The sequence below is a fragment of the Diospyros lotus genome, chromosome 12 (assembly GCF_014633365.1).
Source record: "Diospyros lotus cultivar Yz01 chromosome 12, ASM1463336v1, whole genome shotgun sequence".
NCBI lineage: Eukaryota > Viridiplantae > Streptophyta > Magnoliopsida > Ericales > Ebenaceae > Diospyros > Diospyros lotus.
The window spans coordinates 34,357,294-34,380,561 of NC_068349.1; the positions used below are offsets into that span (position 1 = coordinate 34,357,294).

Consider the following 23,268-nt stretch of genomic DNA (forward strand, 5'->3'; position numbering starts at 1 on the left):
GGTGTCTTTCTCTATTGGTAATTACTCTGACGAAGTCTATTGTGATACTGTTGATATGGATGCTTGCCATATTTTATTTGTGAGGCATTGGCAATTTGATTTGGATGCTAAGCACTCAGGTAGGAAGAACATATATCAGCTTGAGAAAGAGGGTGTGCATTACAGGAAAAGAACCAAACCAAAGCTTCTAAAGTGGAGGGGAGGAATTTTCTTACCATCACACATAAACACTTTGAGTTTGTGAGGGAGTGTAAGGATACCCAAGAGGTTCACTTGTTGGTCGTAAAGGGGGAGAGCGTGAGTGAGCCACTAAAGGTGAATCAAATTCTAGTGGAGGTGCAGGGATTGTTGGAGGAATTCCATGATGTGGTTCCTAAGGAGTTGCCTCATAAGCTACCTCCTCTAAGGATATTCAACACCACATTATTTTGATTCTTGGTGCTAGTTTGCCTAACCTACCACACTACAAGATGAGTCCTAGAGAGAATGAGATCTTGTGGGAGCAGGTAGAGGAATTGTTATAAAAATGGCACATTCAGGCTAGTATGAGTCAATATGCAGTGTCAGCATTATTTACACCAAAGAAAGATGGGAATTGGAGGATGTGTGTTGTAGCTAGCGACTTAGCCAAGCAAGTTCAAGCGGTTTAAGAAGATGTTAAGCAAAAGTTGCACAAGGAAAATGAGAAGTACAAGGTGACAGCTGACAAACATAGAAAACACAAGGTATTTGAGGTTGGAGATGAAGTCATAGTATTCTTAAAGAAAGAAATGATTCCAGCATGAAAGCACAACAAGCTCAAACCAAAGAAGTATGGTCCCTACAAGATTACAAAGAAGATCAATGACAATACTTATGTTGTGGATTTACCTAATCATATGGGTATTTCCAAAACCTTTAATGTTGCTGATCTTTCTTTATATTTGCCGAATGCTATGTTGTCATACCCGGATCATAATTCGAGAACGAATTCTTCTCAAGTGGAGGTGAATGATGCGGTCATCAATCAAGATTGGGCCCAAGGCCGACCCGACCCAAATCGGACAGCCCAAAACTGGCCCAAACAGTAACACCGGAACAGTAGCGAAACTTCATAAGTTTTAAGATTCTACTTTATGTTTGATTAGGGTTTTATTTTTATTAGAATTCTAGTTGGATTTTGTTTACAAGTATTAGATGGATTAGCCAAACTCTATAAATATACCTAAAAGCTAGAGATTGTAATCAATTTTTTTATTCAAAAAATTCCAGCAAACTAGTTCGATTTTTTTCAGCAAGCAGCTTTGGTTCTAACACTTAGTTGAGAGTTTAGCTTTGGTCATTGAAGTTTGTTCTCTCACTGGTACTTGAAACTTATTGTTTCAAGGGTTTCTTTGTGTGTTTTCTTTATCCACGCGTTACAAGCTGCATCAAAATGTGCCCCCACAATATACTTAGGCCTAGCTATGGTTCAGTTTGAACCGTGGACCGAACCAGAACCATTCCTCTAAAAACCAAACCAAGACCGTTTTTTTGGTTTCGATTCAAAAATCGGAACCGGAACCAAAGACTTGTGGTTTGGTTCCAATTCCTAAAAATAAATAACCAGAACTAGAACTTGGTGAAGATTTATATGAGATTACAACCGAAAGCATAACAACCGATACTTTTGAAAATAATTTCGATTAATGTAAGGGGGTTAGAAATTCAAATGGTAAGTGAACTGCGTGGGCTTTGATTCCTTTAAATCCCAAAAGGATACGTAGATATAAATTAAATTACGTGATTTATATAAATTAAGTCCAAGCCTTTTTTTTCCTTATTTTTCCTATTAAAAAAATAAAGAATTAGATATATAATATATTGTACCTTTAGTTCAAATTGGTCTGAACCAAAACCGTCAAGAATCGGAACCGAAACCCAACTGTGTTTTTTCTCTATTTGTGTTAGTTGTCTAGAATGAGATAATGAAAGGTATTTGGTAAATTAGTTTTCCAACAGCTAGTTTTTTAATCATTGGAGGATTTGGCAACAAATAAGCCCTCATATAGACAATATTGTGGAAAAATAATTATGAGAGAAAAACCTAAGAAATTAACCTCTCTTAACTTGTTATTTATAATAGGCATAACGGGTCTTAAACACCTATGAGCTTATCTAATTACAAAATAAAACACAAACATATAATAATTACAATTATACTAATAATTCTAACACTCCCTCTCAAGCTGGAACATGGATATCATATGCACCAAGCTTATTAGAAATATATTCCACTCGAGAACCCTTTAGAAACTTGGTGAAGACATCTGCAAGTTGATCATTGGAGTCAACAAACTCTGTAACAATAATACCTTCAACCAACTTTTCTCTAATAAAGTGACAATCGATTTCAATATACTTAGTTCGCTCATGGAACACTGGATTGGAAGCAATGTGTAAGGCAACATGATTATCACAAATAAGCTTCATAGGAGACACTTCACAAAACTTGAGTTCGTGCGGTAGTTGTTTAAGCCAGATGAGCTCACAAGTTGCATTAGTTATAGCCCGATACTCTGCCTCTGCACTTGATCTAGCTACTACATTATATTTCTTACTTTTCCAAGAAATCAGATTTCCTCCCACAAGAACACAATACCCAACGGTTGACCGACGATCAAAAGGAGATCTTGCCCAATCTACATCTGTATAACAACAAATATCTGTGTGTCCTTTATTCTCATAGAGTAACCCTTTACCTAACACTTTTTTGATATATCTCAGACTCCGAATAACAACATCCCAATGAGAATCACGTGGAGAACTGACTAACTACACTCACAACAAAAGCAATGTCGGAACGAATGACTGTGAGATAGTTCAACATGCCTACCAGTCTCCTATACCTACCAGGGTTCTGAATAAAGCTCCCACTGTCCTGGAAAGAGTCAAACATTTGGATCCATTGGGGTGTTGTAGTTCACCATACTTGTTTTTTCTAGGATGTCAATGACATACTTCCTCTGAGAAATTGAGATACCACCTCTTGACTGAGCAACTTCAATACCCATGAAATACCGAAGTCGGCCTAGGTATTTGGTCTGAAAGTGCTAATGTAGATGATCATACCCTGTGATAACAATATCATCCACATAAACAACAAGGTAGATACATAAGGAAGAAGAATGGCAATAGAAAACCGAATGATCAGCTTCACTTCGAGTGAAACCAAAGGCTTGAACCAAAGTGTTGAACCTGCCAAACCACGCCCATGGAGATTGTTTCAGACCTTAGGGAGACTTTTTGAGTTTGCAAACTACATTAGACTCTCCCTGAGCAACAAAACCAGGTGGTTGCTCCATATAAACCTTTTCCTGCAAATCACCATGAAGAAAGGCATTTTTAATATCGAGCTGATAGAATGGCCAATGACGTGTGGCAGCCAGAGAGAAAGAAAGACGAACAGAGACCATTTTCACAACAGGAGAGAAGGTACCACTATAATCCAACCCATAAATCTGTGTAAAGCCTTTGGCAACCAAGCGGGTCTTAAGACGTTTTACCTGGACATTAGAACTTACTTTGGGAGTGAATACCCACCAGCAACCAACGGGAGTCTTTCCTGGTGGTAAAGGCACCAAATCCCAAGTACCATTCAAATGTAAGGCATAAATCTCATCTAACATAGCTTGGCGCCTATCAGGATGGGACAAAGCTTCACCTATGGTTTGAGGAATAGAAACAGAGGAAAGACTCGAAACAAAGGCACTATAAAAAGGGGACAAACGGTCATAGCATAAAAAATTATAAATAGGATGGGGATTACGAGTAAACCGTGTACCTTTGCGAAGAGCAACGGGGAGACTGTCAGGCTCAGGATCTGAAGTAGGAGGGACCACAGACGAAGAGAATGAGTTAGGGGAGTCCTGGGCTGGAGGAATGCTGGCGCCGATAGCGGGATGAGGACGACGGTGATATGTAAGAAGTGGAGGAGCCGTGGAAGGTGGACCAGAAAATGGTAGGGTAGGCGCCACAGAGGAGACAAACGGACCTGATGAGAATAGTGGAACAAAAGAAAAAGGAACGAGCAAAACCTGGTGAAGACTCTGTGAATCAGGCTGAGCAATCGAAAAGAAAGACTGTTGTTCAAAAAATGTGACATCAACAGACAAAAGATAGCAGTTTAGCTCAGGAGAGTAACATTTATAGCCTTTCTGCAATCGAGAATAGTCGAGGAAGATACACTTGAGAGATTTTGCAACAAGCTTATCCTGTCCAGGTGAAAAAGAAGGCACAAAACAAATATAGCAAAAAACACGAAGAGGAACAAAATAAAGCAGTTGTGTAGGGAACAAAAGGGAATGAGGGATTTAGTCCTATAATACTGAAGATGGCATGCGATTGATTAGATAACATGCAGTTAGAACATCTCCCCAAAATTTGGTGGGAAGATTAGTATGTAAAAGGAGTGTCCGGGCAATCTCAATAAGATGACGATTCTTATGCTCAACAACACCATTTTGTTTAAGTGTGTAAGGACAAGAGAATTATGCAAGATGCCATTAGCAGTCATAAAGGTAATAAATTGAGAAGAAAAATAATCAGGGGTAGTGACGATGATGGTAACGGCCAGGGTTTGACGGTCGTTGGAAAAAGATACACAACGATGGCTAGGGTTTTTCTCACCGGTGGCTTTGATACTATGTGAGAAAATAATTATGAGAGAAAAACATAAGAGATTAGTCTCTCTTATCTTGTTATTTATAATAGGCATAACAGGCCTTAAACACCTATGGGCTTATCCTAATTACAAAATAAAACACAAACATATAAAAATTACAATTATACTAATAATTCTAACAAATGTCAACAAACATGAAAGTGCAAGCGAAGCTCACATTCTAGAAAGCTTAAAGACAAGGTCCAAGAAGCTCAAAGCATTCGAAGGCTCAAGAGCATTCAAGTTCTTTCCTTCAAGACCCTCTACATGCAAAGCACAAAAGTATGCATGAAAAGATATTTATGTTTATGTGAAGTGAAGTTCTACAATTTATAAATGTTGTGAATGATAATTTCAGATTATAAGGTGCCCCCACTATATAAAATTCATGGATCTGCCCCTGTGAACAAGGACACAATTTCACAATGATCTTGATAGGCAGATTCTTCAAAAAGCACATGTTCCTATTCCCTTCCATGTTCAGTAACATATAAGTAAACATTAATTAGTCAATAAGGGATTGGAATCATAAGATGATGCTCTACCTGCAAGAAACTTCAAGAATGTTGCACCCACCACTGTCCGTGGTTTTACTGCAGAATTGAAGTATAGAATTAGCAGATGAATAACATTTATTTTAACCCCAGCATTTTCTAGATTCATGTCCCAAAGCTCCTTAGCAAATAAAAATGCAAACTACACCGAAGCTCCTTATGCTTCAGTAATAAAAATGTTGATAGTTGGACTGATGAACTCAATTTGGAAATGCCATGAAAATTGAAATAATACCCTTTATTTCTTGTTTAGCGTATTGTCCTTTGGGGATGCAGTGGTTGGGAAGGTTTTGGGAAGTTGAAGTTTACTTATAAATAGATAATGGAAGCCATGGAAGTGGTCATAAACACTATACCTGAGTAATATGTAATGAAATCATATGTGTTTTGTATGTAGAGGCCTTTTTTTGTGCTTTTGTTTGCTTGGTACTTATCATATGATTTAAGCCGCTTTTGTGTATTGGCTGTATCCTCCTACCGTTGCTTGTCTTGTATAATATCTTTTATGGATATATCCACACATATCAATAAAATGAATGTGATCCTAACACAATGCTGCCTACAGAAGTATAAAATACTAATACAGATGCAACAAAAATATAAAATAAGCACAATTCAACTCAATCTACAGCATAACATAATTATTTTGGATCTTCCTGGGGTGCAACGTGTGCTACGGACAGTCAAAGCACTGGTACAAACTAGGAATTCACATAAATTGTTCCTAAAAGTTCTTTGGAGGACAACTGAAGTAGGGAATCTTTTGGCCATTCGGTCAAAAACTGACAAACCAATAAAGCATCTAGAAAACTAGAATAAACAAGAAATTTGGAAACCTGCTTCAAGGTCAGGTGATTACTGAAGAAAAAAGTTCCATTTAGATCGATAAAAAATTGGTGAACTTATTGCTGCCCAGTTAAAAACTGATAAATCAGAACAATCATCCAGAAAACAAGAATAAACAAGGCAAGTGGAGAACCTGCTTCAAGGTCAAGCATCTGAATAAGCATGAATGTGATGTTCACACCAGCAACTGCAAATGGATATTCCCATATAGCCCGATCACCTTCCTGCTTTCGAAGAAGATCCTGGAAGGATTTCTGGGGAAAAAAATGACAACTCACTGATAGATGAACTCCCAGCAATATTCGATATGTTCTCGATGCATCAATTCTAACAAGCCAACAACAACAATGATAATCCCAACCCTAAATCCTACTAGGCGAGGTAGGCTATAAAAATTCTAGCTTTCCATACCTCTCTAGCCATGGGCACATGTCTTCTATAAGGCCATTATAGTTCATCTCATGTTTAAGGGTTTCCCACCAAGTTTTCTTGTTTATTTTTTGGTCATTATAGTCCATCTCATGCTTAAGGATTTCCCACCAAGTTTTATTGTTTTTATTTTTTGGTCATTATAGTCCATCTCATGCTTAAGGGTCTCACACCAAGTTTTATTGTTTTAAGGCCATTATAGTCCATCACATGCGCTTGAGGGTTTCCCACCAAGTTTTATTGTTCTTGATGCATCAATTCTAACAAACCAACAACAACAATGACAATCCTAAGCCTAAATCCTACTACACGGGGTAGGCTATATAAATTCTAGATTTCCAACCTCTCTAGCCATGGGCATGTCTTCTATAAGGCCATTATAGTCCATCTCATGCTTAAGGGTTTCCCACCAAATTTTATCACCTCACAGGTGTGTCCATTCTAGCATGTCCAACTATCTTAATCATGCCTTGCACATCTTACTTCCAATAGGCACCACTCCAATATTATTATATATAATTTCGTTTCTAATTCTATTTTTTTCTTGTTTGGGTGCAGATTCACTGTAAATCCTCATGTCTATTACACTCATATTGAGATAAGAGTTAGACTAAACGGACATTCAGGAAAAGAAAACATTTGATAAAAGTATATGCCAGATTTAAATAATTATTACAATACCACGTTATTCAATTTAAAAAATAGTGCTGATTTATCTGTGAGTTCAGGTTGTCCTTTTTCATTGTTTAGAACTCAAATCTCCAATTTCTGTTCTAGTTAAATCTTTCAAGAATATCATGCAGAAAATCTCCAACTTATTATGAGGTTGAAAGTATGAATAAGACACTTGATGTATTATTCTATTTCAGTATTCATTCTTCAATCTTCTATTTTGCATTAATGAGACTTGTTTTGATATTTGGTCTCATGCTCAGAAACTATATACTAAGGATATGTTTGTTGCTACACTATCATTAGTAATTTGTTCTATATTCAAAAAGGGAGATTCAGATATGGCTACTTATTTGGGTTGAATCCAGTCTGCTGTGGTGGGTTTTAATGCCATGCTCCCTATTACAGCAGATCTTGCGGAGCAGAAGAAACAGAGGGATAAATTGTTTATGGTGCTCACCCTAGCTGGTCTTGGGGCTGATACGGAGGGAATTCGTGCTCAGATTTTGAGTAGTCAAGCCATACCTACTACAGAAGAGGTGTTTGCTCGGATTCTTCATAGCACGCAGATCTTTGCTGAGGCTTCAGTTGAAGAGTGGTCTGTTCTTGCTTCTCAGACTCATATGGCTCTTCATCTGAATCTGGATCTGGTGGTGGTCATGGTAGAGGTGTTAGATATGACCGGGCTGGTAAACAACCTTTCTGCAATTACTGTCATCGCCCTGGTCACTACAGGGAAACTTGCTATGCTCTTCATAGTCAGCCTCCTAAGGCCAATGTTGCAGCTCCTGAAAGTGCAGAAGAGCAGTCAGTGATTCCTGATACTTCTCACACTGAGAGACCAGCCCCTACTTATGCTATTTCTGCTGAGGAGTTGGCAGAGTATCGTCAGTTGCAGGTGGCTCAGCAAGCATCCTCTCCTGTCTCTGCCCAGGCTTCTTCTTCCTCCACTATGTCATCTATTGGTAATTCTCATGTGTCTTTCATATGCCTCTCTTAGTCCTTGGATTCTTGATTGTGTTGCCTCAAAAACATTTCTGGTAATAAATCTTGACTATCTCACTTTGATTCATCTGTTTCCCTTCCTCCTATTACTGTGGCTGATGGTTCTAAGACCATTCCCCCAAGTATAGGTAAGGCTGATCCAATTTGGTCTATTTCTCTTAATTTTATATTACATATTCCTAGTTGTCCATATAATCTCATTTCTATTAGCTGCCTCACTCGGTCCCTTAACTGTTATGTATTTTTCTTTTTTTATTCTGAATCCATTCTTGCGCAAGACTGGTGTACTAGATGGATGATTGGCACTGAGAATGAATTTGAGGGACTTTACCATCTTGCTTTGCATCTATGGCAACTGCTTGTTCTACTAAAGTGGCCTCTCCTCTTCAGATTCATTCTTGGCTTGGTCATCCTCACCTGTCCACTCTTTGGCAGATGGTTCCTTCCTTGTCTTCATTGACTGTTCTAGAGTGTAAGTCTTGTCAGTTAGGCAAGCATGTCCTTTCTTATCCTAATTGTCTTAATAAACGAGTTGATACTCCTTTTAATCTTGTACACTCCAATATTTCGATTCCTAGAATAGTCAAGTCTAAACAGGGGTTCTCTTATTTTGTTACATTTATTGATGATCATTCTCATTGTACTTGGCTTTACTTAATAAAAGATCGTACTGAGTTGCTTTCTTTGTTCACTACTTCCTGTAATGAGATTACTACTACACAATTTTGTTGTTCTATTCGTATTCTTCGAAGTGATAATGCTGAGGACTATTGTTCTATAGCTTTAAGCTTTTCTCTCATCTTGAGGTATTGTTCATCAGTTCTCTTGTCCTTATATTTCGCAGTAAAATGGGGTGACGGAACGTAAAAACCGTCATCTCATCGAGACTGCTTGGACTCTTCTACTTCATATGCCTACTCTTGTTTTTTTCAAGGATGTAACTATTCTCACTTCTTGTTATTTGATTACCCATATGTTATCCTCTATTTGAATGGATCCATTCCACAATTTACTTTTTCCTCATGATCCTATCTATCATATTCCCCCTCGTATCTTTGGATCTACTTGTTTTGTCCATCTTTTTTCGCCTAGTTGTAATAAATTGTCTCCTCACTCTATTAAATGTGTGTTTCTGAGTTGCTCTATTCTTCAAAAGAGATATAAGTGCTACTCATCTAATATTGATAGATACTTCATTTTTTTTTTATGTTACCTTCTTTGAGTCTACTCCCTTTTTCTTTTCCCCATCTAGTAATTCTTCTTCCCATCTTGATGATGTCCTTCCTCCTGTCCCATCTTTCATCCTCCAATCCCAATCTCCGTTCCAACTCCTGTTGTTCCTGCTCCTCTTCAAACTTATCATCATCATTCTAAATCACCATTTACTTCAATGCCTCCTATAGTAGCTCCAACACCTCCTATTGTTGATGGTGATGTTCCTTCAGATCCATGTCTTCCTACAAATGGTGCCATTGTTCCATCTCCCTGCCCATGCTCCTATTCGCTGGGGCACACATCAACTCAAAATCCTCATCCCATTTATACTTTTGTGACCTATCATTGTTAGTCACCTATTCTGCTTTTGTACCGGCTTTTTCTTCTATTTATATACCTAAGACAGATGTAGAAGCTCTTTCTCACCCTAGGTGACGGTGTGCTATGGATGAGGAGATATCTACCATGCTGGCTAATAAGACATGTGATCTTGTTCCTATTCCCCCAGGGCAGTCTACTGTTGGTTGTTGGTGGGTATGTACTGTTAAGGTTGCTCCAGATGACACCATTGATTGTCTAAAGGCCTGGTGACACTAGCAATGAGGTGGAGGTGGGCAGTTGAAGGGGCTATAAAAGGGCATTTGAGATGCATAAGATAAATAGTGATACATGTAAACTATTTTCTTGACATCTTTACATCTTATCATCGCATTAACATGTCACTTTGATTAACTTTCTTCTTCTTATGTTACCTTTAGTTCCCTCCCTGATGAACTTTTAAACATATAAACCAAGGAAGAAAAGAATACAAAGTAATTCTTAATTTTCAACAAGTGCCTAGATGATTAATGCAGCTACCTATTCATGAGGAAGCACCTAAAAACCAGCTTACATAATATTACATATAATGTTTAGCATCCAATAGGTTTAAATATAGAGAGCAGAAAGGAGGAAAAAGAGGGGAGAGGAGGAAGAACCCGAATGTGGAATAAACATACTGGAAAATTCCTAGCAAAGTACAGCAAGTTCTCCAGTGATATAAAACCACCACCCCTACAAGAGAAACTCCATTATTAAAACAACTTAGACAGCCAAAGGGGGGGGGGGGGGGGATGACAAAAAATGATACTTAAGAAATATAAGGGGGGAAAAAAAACTGCTGCACCTGAAGTCTGTAGATGGATCTTTTCCTTGCCATCCCATTTCTTTCCACTGTTCGGATATTAAACCACAAAATTGTTCTTCAGGAAAAGCAGCATTCCACAAAGCCCTCAAAGCTTCCTAGCAAACACAATAGTAGTAATGAACTTTGAGTTTTTAATATAAACAAATGAATTTACTGCAGCAGTAAAACAAGTCAAGAGCCCATAGCAATGGAAAAATGTTTAACACATGCATTTCATCTCCATAAATTATATTGAGTCTGAGAAGTTAGGTGAATCTTGAGCAAGTGGGGCACCTGGTGTTCTTGAATTGAACCATCATAGGCAACATCTATATGATTCTGCAGCCTCTGTAAGCATTCCTCCTGGCATCATCAAAGTGAAAATTATCAAGCACTTCATGGCAGTACTTCATCATCAAATTGGACGCATAAGACAAACAGATAGGGAAAAGCAAGAGTAGATCATAGTCTAAGAACATAGAATCAAGCAGAAGTTTTTTTTTCCTTTTTTGTCTTACTTGCTCTAGCTGTTCCTATATTTTTTTCATGCATATCATTTAGGAATCATATACCAACATCCCTATTGTGAATTGGTGAACTGATTGGTCCTAAACTACAGTTGAATCTAGTTTACTAAAGTTTGTCTCATCTTAAATATTATGTCCAAAATGCAAGTTTGTTTAGATCAAGTTTCATTCATTAAGACAGCTCTGAATATTAATCTTTTCTATTTTGTGGGATAAGGATGAGAACGCTTCAGTTGTAATGATTCCAATATGCACACTTACAATGCATTCTTGAGATCTTATATATGCATGCATATTCATCATTCAACCTACCAATCACTTTCACATTTGCTTGTCATCATAACTGTGAATACCAAATCAGATGAAGTATTGCATCTGTCATTGGTATGGTACAATATTGGTACCAAATGATACTAGAGGATCGTTTTCAATACATCGCGATATACCAATTAATAATAAATATTATAAAAAAATGCATACAAATATATTACAAATGTTAGTTATTATAAAATAATACATCATTTCTGCATCACAGGCCTCTACCTCTTGAATATTTTTTATTAAATTTTTAAAGGATGAAGAAGATGATCCTGGCAAAATGTTACCTAACCAATCAGTATGTCCCTTTCACGTTAAAATGATATCTCATTAAAATATTATTATATTGTTGTGCTATATTGTATGATGTTAAATTGTTTGTTTGGTATATATTCTCAACAATAATGATGGTTTTTATGTTACTATAATGTCATTTTTATATACATATATATGTACACACATACAGAGTTTTCTATATAAAAAATGTGCATATATATATGTGTGTGTGTAAATTACACTCCCCTGAGGTTGGCCCAATTACACAGAGCATCCCTAACATCTCAGAATTTACAGTTACCCCCCTGTTAAAATAAGAGGAAAATGCATTCAGTACCCGGTTTAGGGTAAATGAAAGCAGTACCCCAGAGATTTTAAATTTAGCAATGACCTCCCTTAACCTTATAAACCTTCTTGCAGTAAACCCCTTGCGGTTATTTAACCCCAGTTAAAAAAAAATTAAATGACCAAAATACCCCAGTTAAAATTCTCCTTGTCTAAAGTTGAAACATTAATTCCTTGAATCATGTTCCCTACTGTCAATGCATTCAGCATCTAGACAGATAACAGAATGTCATTTCATTTATATAATTATCCAAAAACATACGGTTGTTTATATTCTGACATGGATATCAGGGCAATACATGGAATTCCTAAAATAATACAGATATGAAGCTAACTCCTAAAACCATAAAGAGTAAAAAAAGAACACCATGGCAGTTGAATACTTAAATGGTTCTTACCTGGGCAGGAGTCAAATCAAATGACAGGCGGGCTTCACTCTCGCTCCTCTGGGCACAAACACAAGAAAGACCTCTGCCAAGCCATGCTGCTGATCCTGCTACAACCTCAGCTGTAAAGGGCACAGCTATCACCATATGAAAATGGAATTCCAAGTCTTCAAATAGCAATCATGAGATGGCACATATCAATCAATACTTTGTTCTCCAAGACAAGGTCAAAATATCTACAAACATGCATGCTTCCTGCTCAATAATTAAGCAAAATCATCCAGACAAGTCCACCTAACTGTATATGAGGTTCATACAGTTGATGAAAATAAATCCCAGATTTAACTGTATTACACTGAAGAATCACAAGAAGGAAAGAGAAATGATTTGAAAAGTGGGGTGAAAAAAACAATGATAAGACAGAAATAAATAGAAAATAAGAACATATCTACTAGATAAGCTGATAACTGAGAAACAAAGGTTTAGTCAAGTTTAAAAAGGAAATTTTATTCGGTTAGCAAGGTCATTGTGGCAGAGGCAGATAATGTCTGCCAAGAAAAGTCACTCATGTATGTGACACATAAATTTTGAATCACAAAGAAATAAATGTCTACACATAAACAACAACCATTATAAATGAAAGAAAGTGTATTTTACCACCCCAAGTCATGTCAATAGAACAGATGAAAGAAAGTAAGTTCAAACAACAAACAAAAAAATTGCAATAAGTATGCTAAATTTGGCAGCAAATATTTCATTCAGCCTATTGGTCTATAATGGTATATATAATGTCAATGAATACTCAAGGTACAATATAGGCCATAAATTAATAGGATTTTAGAAACAACTTATTAGAATCATAGCCCTGGGGGGTGGGGTGTTAGATTTCATAGCCCTGGGAAAGGGATATAGACGCAGGTTATGAGCCTATCTTATTTATTTGCTACATACGGCCCTTTTTAACTAAATTTACAGTAAAATGCATGGGACTAAGTGTTTTGGTTATTAGCAAATTCATGTGATAAAATATGAAGTTAATTTTAGCCAAGTTTGTATTGGCTATTTGTGTGATTTAATGAGGTTTTTGGCAGGGACTGAAGTTTTGGATAGAATGTTAGTGGATCCTAGAAGCAACCATAGGCAAGGCATAGCTTTCAACATGCCCAAAATGTGCCTTGTAATGTTGGCACCATATATTTGTTGAGCCTAAAACCATGCCCATGGTGAGATAAGCATTGTAGGGTCCAAGTTCAATAGGCACTGTACCTTTGGCATGGTATTTGACTGTGCCACTGATTGAAAGACAATAGCCATTATATATTTACCATAGGCAAAAGGGTCGCCAGTATTAGCAGTACTCTGAACAAAAAAGGAGGAATCCACATGGCAATTCATTATTAATTATTTAGAGAGGTGAAAGAGGGTTGAATTCCATGATAGATTGCAATCGAAATTTGAAACACAAGGGCAATCAATCAAGGAAACCTTGCCATTTTTTAATTCACTTTATGATGCACCCTTGTATTTGCTATCTTTATGAATGTTTCTTGTATTTTATGCATGAATATGTAAAGCAACTTCTTGAAGTCGTTCAACCTTCAACTTCATTTCACCTTTGTTTTATGAGTTTTTAAGCATCACTGAAGTGAAAAATTTCTTACTTTTGGTTTGCAAACCATAATTCAATGCTGGACAGATTTGTCATGTGGCTCAGCGAGTGACATGACTAGTTGACTAAGTAGAATTTCATTTAACCAGGGCAGAATCTGAACCGCTTAGAAAACCAAGAAAAACTTCTCTAGTACCCAAGGGGTGAGTGCAAAAATAGTTTTGAGAAAAAATGCAACATTAGCACTCCTATAAAAGTAGTAAGATAACTTTCTAGGGTATGATGCTCTATTTTGTGATTGAGATGATTTTAGTTGAAACAAGGTTCCATGATTCTTTTCAAGTAGAAATTAGTCGTCTTACTCTTCATTTTTAGCAATTTTAATTTGGTTGTGGATGTTTTACTCTTCTAACTTGTAAATCCAATCTCAATGGATTGCAGTTCATAAGCGAAGGCTACCCAAATTTTGTTAATAGTTTTTTTTTTTTCTCATGCAACTATCAATCCTTCAAAACACTCAAGTGGTGACAAAGGAGAATGCTCATTGTTTTAATTATAAGTATAATCTAATATAGATATGCCCAAAGGAGGAAGTATAGCTATTCATTCACCTTCTTCACTCACTCCAACTACACATTAGAAAGCTAAAATGCATGATGAAGAGAAAAGTATCCTAAGCCCATTTCTCAATAGGACAAGACAGAATATGAGAAAGTGCAGCGAAATAGTAATGCAATTAATTTGCTTTTTAACACTATTGCTTCAGAGGAATTTTATCATAGTATCTCTACGTGAGGATCAGGTAAGAGACATTTTATCATAGTAAAGCAATACATTTCACTCATTCTATGTGAGATTGAGTGGTATTGTCAACTCAAAGCTTTAATCTTGGTGAGTGAAATTTTCAATAGCAAATTGTTATAAAAATTTTGAGACTACTCGCAGAGAGATTTGAAGTCCAGGTTAGCACTACTAAGGATAGTAGAGATATGGACACTGATAAACCTATACAACAGCCTAAGAAACAAAAGTCTCTTGCCTTGAAACTTGAACGGCATAAGAGAAGGCACAAATGATTCTATTTCCATTGTAAATAAACGATCTTATTATGGATCCATTGTGGTCTTGAAATTATATAATAAGGGAAACAGCAACCCAGTAGCCATCTTCATGTCTCTTTTACTTTGAAAATTATTATGAGGAGATGGTGTTGCTTGCTAAAAAGTTGAAGAAATTTTTCAGCAAGGGCCAACCTTCAAATTCTTTGTAAAATAAATATTTTGAAAACTCTAATAAGTATGACAAATTTCAAATGTTTTCAAAAGACAAGAAATCTGCAAGCAAGTTTGATAAAAGGATTTGAATGAAGTGAGGAGTTGTATGGATTCAGAATTCCCAACAACAAAAGGAAGAAAGATGGTCGGATCCTAGCTACACTAGGGATCACTCCAAGTAAAGTCACGTGGAAGAAAAGAAAAAGCCAAAACTATACCATCTTCACTGCCACCATCACTGAGAAATGTGAAATATCAAACATATGTAGTGAGGCAAGAACTTATAAAGAAGATGTGAACAAGGAGAATGTGGAGACATGTAGGGGTCTGTTTAGTTGTGGAAAGCAGCCACAATTTTCCTGAAAATTACTCCACAGAAAATAGAAAATTAGAAAACTTGTTCAAATAGAAAAAAAAAAATTTCAAAAAGAAATTGGAGGTTTTGAAAACGTAGTTCTCCACACTAGTAATTATGTTGCTTGCCACTAAGCAGTCTACATCCTCTGTTGCTTCGGTCACTCACATTGGTAATTCTATTGCTTGCCTCAATCAGTCTTCCTCACTTGGCCCTTAGGTTCTCGATTCTGGTGCATCTGACCATATGTCTAATAATCAACATCTTTTCTCTCATCTCAATCATTCCCCATGTCTTCCTTGTGCCACTCTTGCCAATGGCTCTAAAGCGGTTGCCAAGGGCATTGGTCAAGCTCAACCCCATCCTTCTTTAGCTTTGGATTATGTTTTTGGATGTCCTTTTAACCTTGTCTTTGTTAGTAAACTAACCCAAGCTCTTAATTGTTTTGTTACCTTTGTTGACAATTCTATTCTTGTCCAAGACCAAGTTACAAGTCAGATGATTGGTAAAGGGCGCGAGTCATAGGGACTTTACCATCTTTCCATGCCTCCATCACTAGTTGCTTGCACTTCTACTGAGTCTCCAACTCTTATACACTATCGCTTGGGGCATCCGAGCCTTTCCAAACTCTAGAAGATGGTTCTAGGTTTTTCTAGTTTGTCTTCTTTAGATTGTGAGTCATGTCAGCTTGGTAAACATTATCATACTTCGTTTCCCATGCGCGTCAATAATCAGGCTTCCGTTTTCGAATTTCAATATTTTGTAACGTTCATTGATGACTATTCTTCCTGCACTTGGTTATTTTTAATGAAAAATCGTTATGAGTTGTTATCTATTTTTCAAGCTCTTTGTGCTGAAATTCAGACCCCATTTCAAGCTTCTCTACATGTGTTGTGCAGTGATAATGCCCGTGAATATTTTTCTGCTCCTTTCACTACATTTATGTCTTCTGAAGATATTCTTCATCAGTCTTCTTGCGCTCACACACCTCAACAAAATGGAATTGCAAAATGTAAAAATCGCTATCTCATTGAAACCGACTGCACTCTTTTGCTCCATCATAATGTCCCTTCTCGTTTTTGGGCTAATGCCTTTCTTACTGCTTGTTATTTGATTAACTGTATGCCTTCCTCTATCTTTGAGCACCAAACTCCACACTCCATTTTATTCCCTACTTAGAATGCCTATCTTCTTCCCCTTCGTGTCTTTTATTGCACTTGTTTCATTCATGATCTGACCCTTGGGCGTAATAAGCTTTCTGCCAAGTCCATTAAGTGTATCTTCCTCGATTATTCTCACCTTCAAAAAGGGTATATGGGTTATTCTCCTAACACTAAGCATTCCTTCATCTCCGCCGACATTACCTTCTTCAAGTCTTCTCCCTTCTTCCCCTCCCCTACTCCTAAGGGTACTGTCATTTCTAAGGTTCTCCATATCCCTTATCTTGGTCCTCCCCTACAAGTCTATCATAGTCGTCCACATCCTAACCCTCCTACAAGTACTGTGGATGTTCCCAATGCCTCACCTCCTGCTCCAGCATCTTCCCCCCCCCCCCCCCCCCCCCAGACCTTCCCCCACTTGCCCCTCCGCCCGATGTTGTTCGGAAAGGTAATCGTTCTATCCCTAATCCTCATCCTATTTACACTTTCCCTAGTTATCATCGTTTGGCTTCACCCTATTATGCCTTTATCTCTTCTTTATCCTCTATGTCTATTCCTAAAACAACCCATGAGGCACTTTTAGATCCCGAGTGGCGTCACGCCATGGTTGATGAAATGACTACTTTGCATTCTAATGGCACTTGGGAATTGGTCCCCTTGCCTCCTAGCAAGTCTACTGTTAGTTGTCGTTGAATTTATATTGTGAAAGTTGGTTCTGACAGCCAAATTGATCATCTTAAAGCTAGTCTTGTTACAAAAGGCTACACTCAGATTTATGGCTCCATTATGGCGACACTTTCTCTCCCGTGGCCAATATTGCTTCTGTTCGGTTGTTTCTTTCCATTACTGCTATGTGTCATTGGCCTCTTTATCAGAGGGACATCAAAAATGTTTTTCTTCATGATGATCTTCAAGAGGATGTCTCTATGGAGCAACTGCCAAGCTTTTGTGTCAAATCACAAATCTAACTTGGGGTAATTCCCGTCTATTTAGAGGAGAATTAGGTGGGAATTGTAGAATGAGGAGGGAAATTGAGAATTGAGGGAGAAGGATCGAGAAGAACAGAGAGAGAGGGAGAGAAATTAGAGGGAAATTCAGAGAGAATAGGCAATTCAAATGATATTCAATGCCTTTAAACTGAGCTGGGACCCTACTTTTAAAGAGGTCCACAGCTAGGGGGTTGGCGCCCAAAAATGTTTACTACCGCATGTACAATATGCTCCCTTAGCTACAAGTTACTACCATATAACTACCCCCCCCCCAATTACCATCATGCCCTTACAATATCATCCTTGTTACAATAGATCAATCTAGGTACATGACAATTCCTCCCCCCCCAACTATTTCTTGTCCTCAAGAAATATGCAGTAAGTTGGCTAAGTTGGGGAACTGCCTAAGGAGATCTAGGAGATACTCCTAAGTGTTTTTATCTGGATGAAGGGTCAACCACTACACCAGGACTTGGGTTAAGGGAATCCCTTGCCGAAAGATGATCCTTTTGTCCAGGATGGCTACTGGTGTCACTATTGGTTCCTCTTCTTCTGCCAAAGAAGGAAGGGCTTGGCTTGTCACGTTGCTCCTAGCAAATTGCTTGAGCAGGGAAGCATGGAAATCGGCTACCTTGAGATTGATTTAAGGTGGGAATGGCTGAGTTTCAAGTACACCTAATCTCCTTGTTCAAACTCCCTGTCACTTTGTTTTTTGTTTGTTAGCTACTTCATCCGATTCTGAGCCTTAGCTAGCTCACCCTTGAGAGCTTGCAAGGTTTGTTGTCTACGTTGTAGATAGGCATCTACTGATGCCACTGTAATGGGCCCACTGACCGTCGGTAACAAGTTAGGTTTATGGCCATACAAAGCTTCGAAAGGGGTCAATGTTGATGGAGCTATGGTGGTTTGAATTATACCACCATTGGACCAATACTAGCCATTTGTGCCACCCCTTGGGCTGTAGAAAAGCAGAAACACCTCAGGTATGTCTCTAGGCATTGGTTGACCCGTTCTAATTAGCCATTTATTTCTGGATGGTATGCCGTAGACATGTGTAATTTGGACCCTAGGGATCTTATGAGTTCTTGCCAAAAAAGACTTGTGAACACCTTATCTCTGTCTAAAATAATTGTCTACGGAACCCCTTGTAAACTGACCACCTTATCTATAAAGAGCTTGGCCACTTATTAGGCAATAAATGGATGAGAGAGGCTTAAGAAATGGTTGAATTTCATGAGTCGGTACACTACTACAAGGATACAGTCCTTCCTCTCAGACCTAGGTAATCCCTCCACAAAATCCATGGTAATTTCAGCCCATGCTTAAGCTAGAAACCGAAGGGGCTATAGGAGTCCTAGACATGAAACGGTTTCATGCTTGCACCGTTTGCATATATCACAACTAAGGACAAACTCCATTACATATTTCTTCAAGTTAGGCCAATAGAATACTTGCTTCACCTTCTTGTAAGTATTCTAAATGCCTTAGTGCCGCCCAATGGGTGATTCATGAGTTTGGCATGATTCGTAGTAAGGCGGACCATTCTGTTTTCTTTCGTTATTCATCACATGGCAAATGCATTTATCTTGTTGTGTATGTAGATGATATCGTCATCACTGAGAGTGATCAAGATGGTATTTTGCAATTGAAGCAACATCTTTTTAATCATATCCAGACTTAAGTATTTTCTTGGTATTAAGATAGCTCAATCTAATAATGGTGTTGTCATCTCGCAGAGGAAATATGCTTTAGATATTCTTGAGGAAACTGGCATGTTAGATTACAGACCTGTTGATAAGCCCATGGATCCGAATGTTAAATTCTTACAAGGATAAGGGGAGCCTTTGGCGAGTCCTGGAAGATACCAAAGACTTGTTGGAAAGCTAAACTATCTCACTATCACTCAGCCAGACATTTCTTTCGTTGTGAGTGTAGTTAGCTAATTCCTACAATCTCCATGTGACAGTCATTAGGATGATGTGATTCGCATCCTTAGATATATTAAAGGAGCACCAGGCCAAGGATTGTTGTAGGAAGATAAAGGGTTGTTAGGACTTAGGGGTATTATTGTAATAAATAGAAGGGGAAGGAAAGGCGAGAAAGGGGGTTAGAGCTAACTAACCCACCTAACCATGTTATAAGGGAAGGCTGAAACAGAATGACTATTCTGGAATGAAATAACAAATTCTATTCTTCTTCAACTCTCTTCTCTCGTCTCTCTCTATCTCTCTTCTCTCTCTTTCTAAATTATGTTCTAACGGAATTTCCCAAAAATTCCGATCCAACTCCAACCCATTTCAAGGGCTGGACAACTGGTATCAGAGCTAAGCCTTCTTCGACGACTTCTGGCGTGCAATTAGAAGGTGACAGAAGGTTTATTCAGCAACAACGACGGAATGGCGGAAGGAACACGCCTGAAACAATTGGAGCTTCGCCTTGAGAATCTTGATGGATTAATGGGGCAGACGCAAGAAGACGTGAGGGCCCAACGAGAAGACATGGCAATCCAAATGGAGGATATGGCGATCTAGAGGGAAGATTTAGCCACCATCAAAGACAGTATACAAGAGCTGGAAAAGGGTCAAGAACGGGCCAACTTTAATGGACAGAAGATCGATCGCATGTTTGCGATCATGTCGACATGGCCGCAATTCCGATCGCAAGAAGAGTCTGTTCCAAGAATGGAGACAGACGTAATGGGCGATAGAATATTACCGCGACCGGGCAGACCGAGGGGAACGGAGGGAAAGACTGCATGGGAATGTGAAACCCATTGTAAAAATCACGAGTCGATGCATGGGGGACAACCGCCAATGCCAAGATTGGAAATTCCAATCTTCAATGGATCTAAACCCCTCTGGTGGGTACAACGCTGTGAAAGATTCTTTGAATTGTATAGGATAGGAGAAGAACAAAGGGTGACTATGGCAGCGGCCTACTTGGATGATATCGCTAATGCGTGGTACCAGAGTTGGAGGCAATCAGAAGGGGGATGGGTGTCGTGGACCAATTTTGCCAATGAACTGTGTGGTCGTTTTGGTGAACGGAATCTGGCAGACACAGTGGAAGAATTTAACAAACTAAAACAACAAGGATCGGTCGAAGATTATATGAGGCGGTTTGAGGAACTAAAGGCGTTGATAGGAGCAGCTCACCCGAGCTTGCCCGAGTCCTACATCGTCTCGAGTTTCATCAGCGGACACCGAGAGGATTTGAGATCCGTAGTAAAGATGTTAAGGCCAGCATCGGTAAGGCAAGCAGCAGAAAAAGCACGCCTCCAAGAAGTAACATGGGAGGCAGTATTCAAGAAGAATAGGCGATTGCCACAAGGAGGGTTGGCAGTCAACAGAGGGGGAAATCAGTTCGGAGGAAGTAATTTCAAACCCGTGGTGGGAGGAACAAATCAAGGAGGCATCAAGAATGGGAATGGAGTAGGAACAAGCAAGAATACGACATTGGAGCAGAGGTGCCAATTAGGCCTATGCTTCAAATGTGGGGAAAAATATGGACCTAGCCATCAATGTAGAAGATTAATGTTGAAGATGGAGGCTTCCGATGAGGAAGAGGCAGAAGAAGATAAGGTAGAAGAAGATACAGAGGAAGAGCCCCATGCTGAGGAAGAACAGGAGGATGATGGAGGACAAATCTCCTTTCACGCATTGAAAAGGGGCCCTACGGGGAAGATCATACAAGTTAAAGGGCATGTGGGAAGATGAAGATTAGCGGTGCTAATTGACAGCGGAAGCACCCATAGTTTTGTGAACAAGAAAACAGCCCAAGATCTCAAGTGTGAAATGACCAGAACCAACCCACTATCAGTGACCGTCACTAATGGGGACCGAATGTACAGCAACCATAAATGTTCGAATTTTTAAGTGGGTAATGCAAGGAGTAGAGTTTGTGGCAGACTTGAGGGTCTTAGAGTTAGGGGGGTGTGATATCGTGCTGGGGGTTGATTGGATGAAGAATGTAAGCCCTCTAACATTTGATTTCAAGAAACTGGAGGTGACAGTGGAGGTTGAAGGCCAAAAGTTGACGCTGATGGGAAGCCTAGATCAGGGGGAATGCAAAGTAATATTAGGAAGGAGGTTACACAAACTAATGAATAGGAAAAGTGATCAGATTGCAGAATTATACTCTATTCATGCAATGGAGTATGAGGAGGAAGTAAGTGACAGTCCACAATCCACAGGAACAGCAGCAGCTACACTGCAACTTCTACAAGAGGTAAACACTTATGGTCCCTTGCACTTATTGTTGCATGAATTCCAGGATCAGTTCCAAGAGCCGACTACCCTACCACCCCAACGGCCTTTAGACCATGCTATCCATCTTAAACCCAACACAGAACCTGTAAATATTTGCTCATACCGATATAACCCTGTCCAGAAAATTGAAATTGAGAAAGGACATGCTAAACAACTCAATCATACAACCTAGCCAAAGTCCCTTTGCCTCTCCAGTCCTTCTTGTCAAGAAAAAAGATGGCACTTGGAGATTTTGTATAGACTATAGACAGCTCAATTCCCTTACCATAAAGAATAAATTTCTTATTCCCATCATTGAGGATTTATTAGATGAACTCAATGGTGCTGCCATCTTTTCTAAACTAGACCTAAGGGCTGGTTACCACCAAATTAGAATGAGACCCGTCGATATTCCTAATACTACTTTCCATACACACCAAGGGCTTTATGAATTCACTGTCATGCCCTTCGGTTTGACCAACGCGCCAGCCATCTTTCAAGCTTTGATGAACCAGATTTTCAGTCCCTACCTTCACAAGTTTATACTTGTTTTCTTTGACGATATTCTTGTTTACAGCCCAACCCTACAAACCCACCTATCTCACCTCCTAACCACTTTTGAGATCTTGTGAATTCATCAATTATATGTCAAGATGTCTAAGTGTACATTTTGCTCAAGGAGAGGCAGAATATCTAGGCCATGTCATGTCAGCTAAGGGGGTGAGTATAGATCCTAAAAAAATAGAGGTAATGGTGAATTGGCCGCGGCCTAAGAATGTGAAGGAGTTAAGGGGTTTTTTAGGCTTGACCGGATACTATAGAAAGTTTGTCAAAAATTATGGAGTGATTAGTCGGCCTTTGACAGAGCTGTTGCGGAAGGATAATTTCCATTGGAATCCTAAAGCTGAAGCAGCCTTTGGAATCCTTAAACAAGCCATGACCCAAGCCCCTGTTTTAGCTCTTCTGGATTTTTCAAAATAGTTTGTTGTTGAAACAGATGCTTGTGATAGAGGGGTGGGAGCAATTCTCATGCAAGAAGGGAAACCTTTGGCTTACATAAGCCACGGTTTAGCTCCTAAACATCTAGGCTTGAGTGTGTATGATAAGGAGTTGATAGCAGTGTTGGTAGTTGTTGAGAAATGACGTCATTACCTAGAGAATAATCAGTTTGTGATTAAAATGGACCACGAAAGCCTTCAATTTCTACTCCAACAA

General features: G+C 38.7%; 1 protein-coding gene across 8 annotated transcripts in view; it reads right to left on the minus strand.

Annotated features, from left to right (window-relative positions):
* Window positions 1-23,268, minus strand: part of LOC127787017 (uncharacterized) — a 40,259-nt gene that overhangs the window by 12,504 nt on the left and 4,487 nt on the right. For 5 of the 8 annotated variants that reach the window (XM_052314845.1, XM_052314844.1, XM_052314850.1 and 2 more), the window contains exons 2-7: window positions 12,432-12,586; window positions 10,862-10,930; window positions 10,568-10,683; window positions 10,401-10,455; window positions 6,215-6,335; window positions 5,227-5,274 (exon numbers count right to left, since the gene is read on the minus strand). In XM_052314845.1, the coding sequence (XP_052170805.1) occupies window positions 5,227-5,274; window positions 6,215-6,335; window positions 10,401-10,455; window positions 10,568-10,683; window positions 10,862-10,930; window positions 12,432-12,586 (564 nt within the window). Of the gene's footprint in view, window positions 1-1,873; window positions 3,336-5,226; window positions 5,275-6,214; window positions 6,336-10,400; window positions 10,456-10,567; window positions 10,684-10,861; window positions 10,931-12,431; window positions 12,587-23,268 lie in introns of those variants that run through there. The other 3 variants (XM_052314847.1, XM_052314848.1, XM_052314851.1) reach the window with 2 other exon arrangements.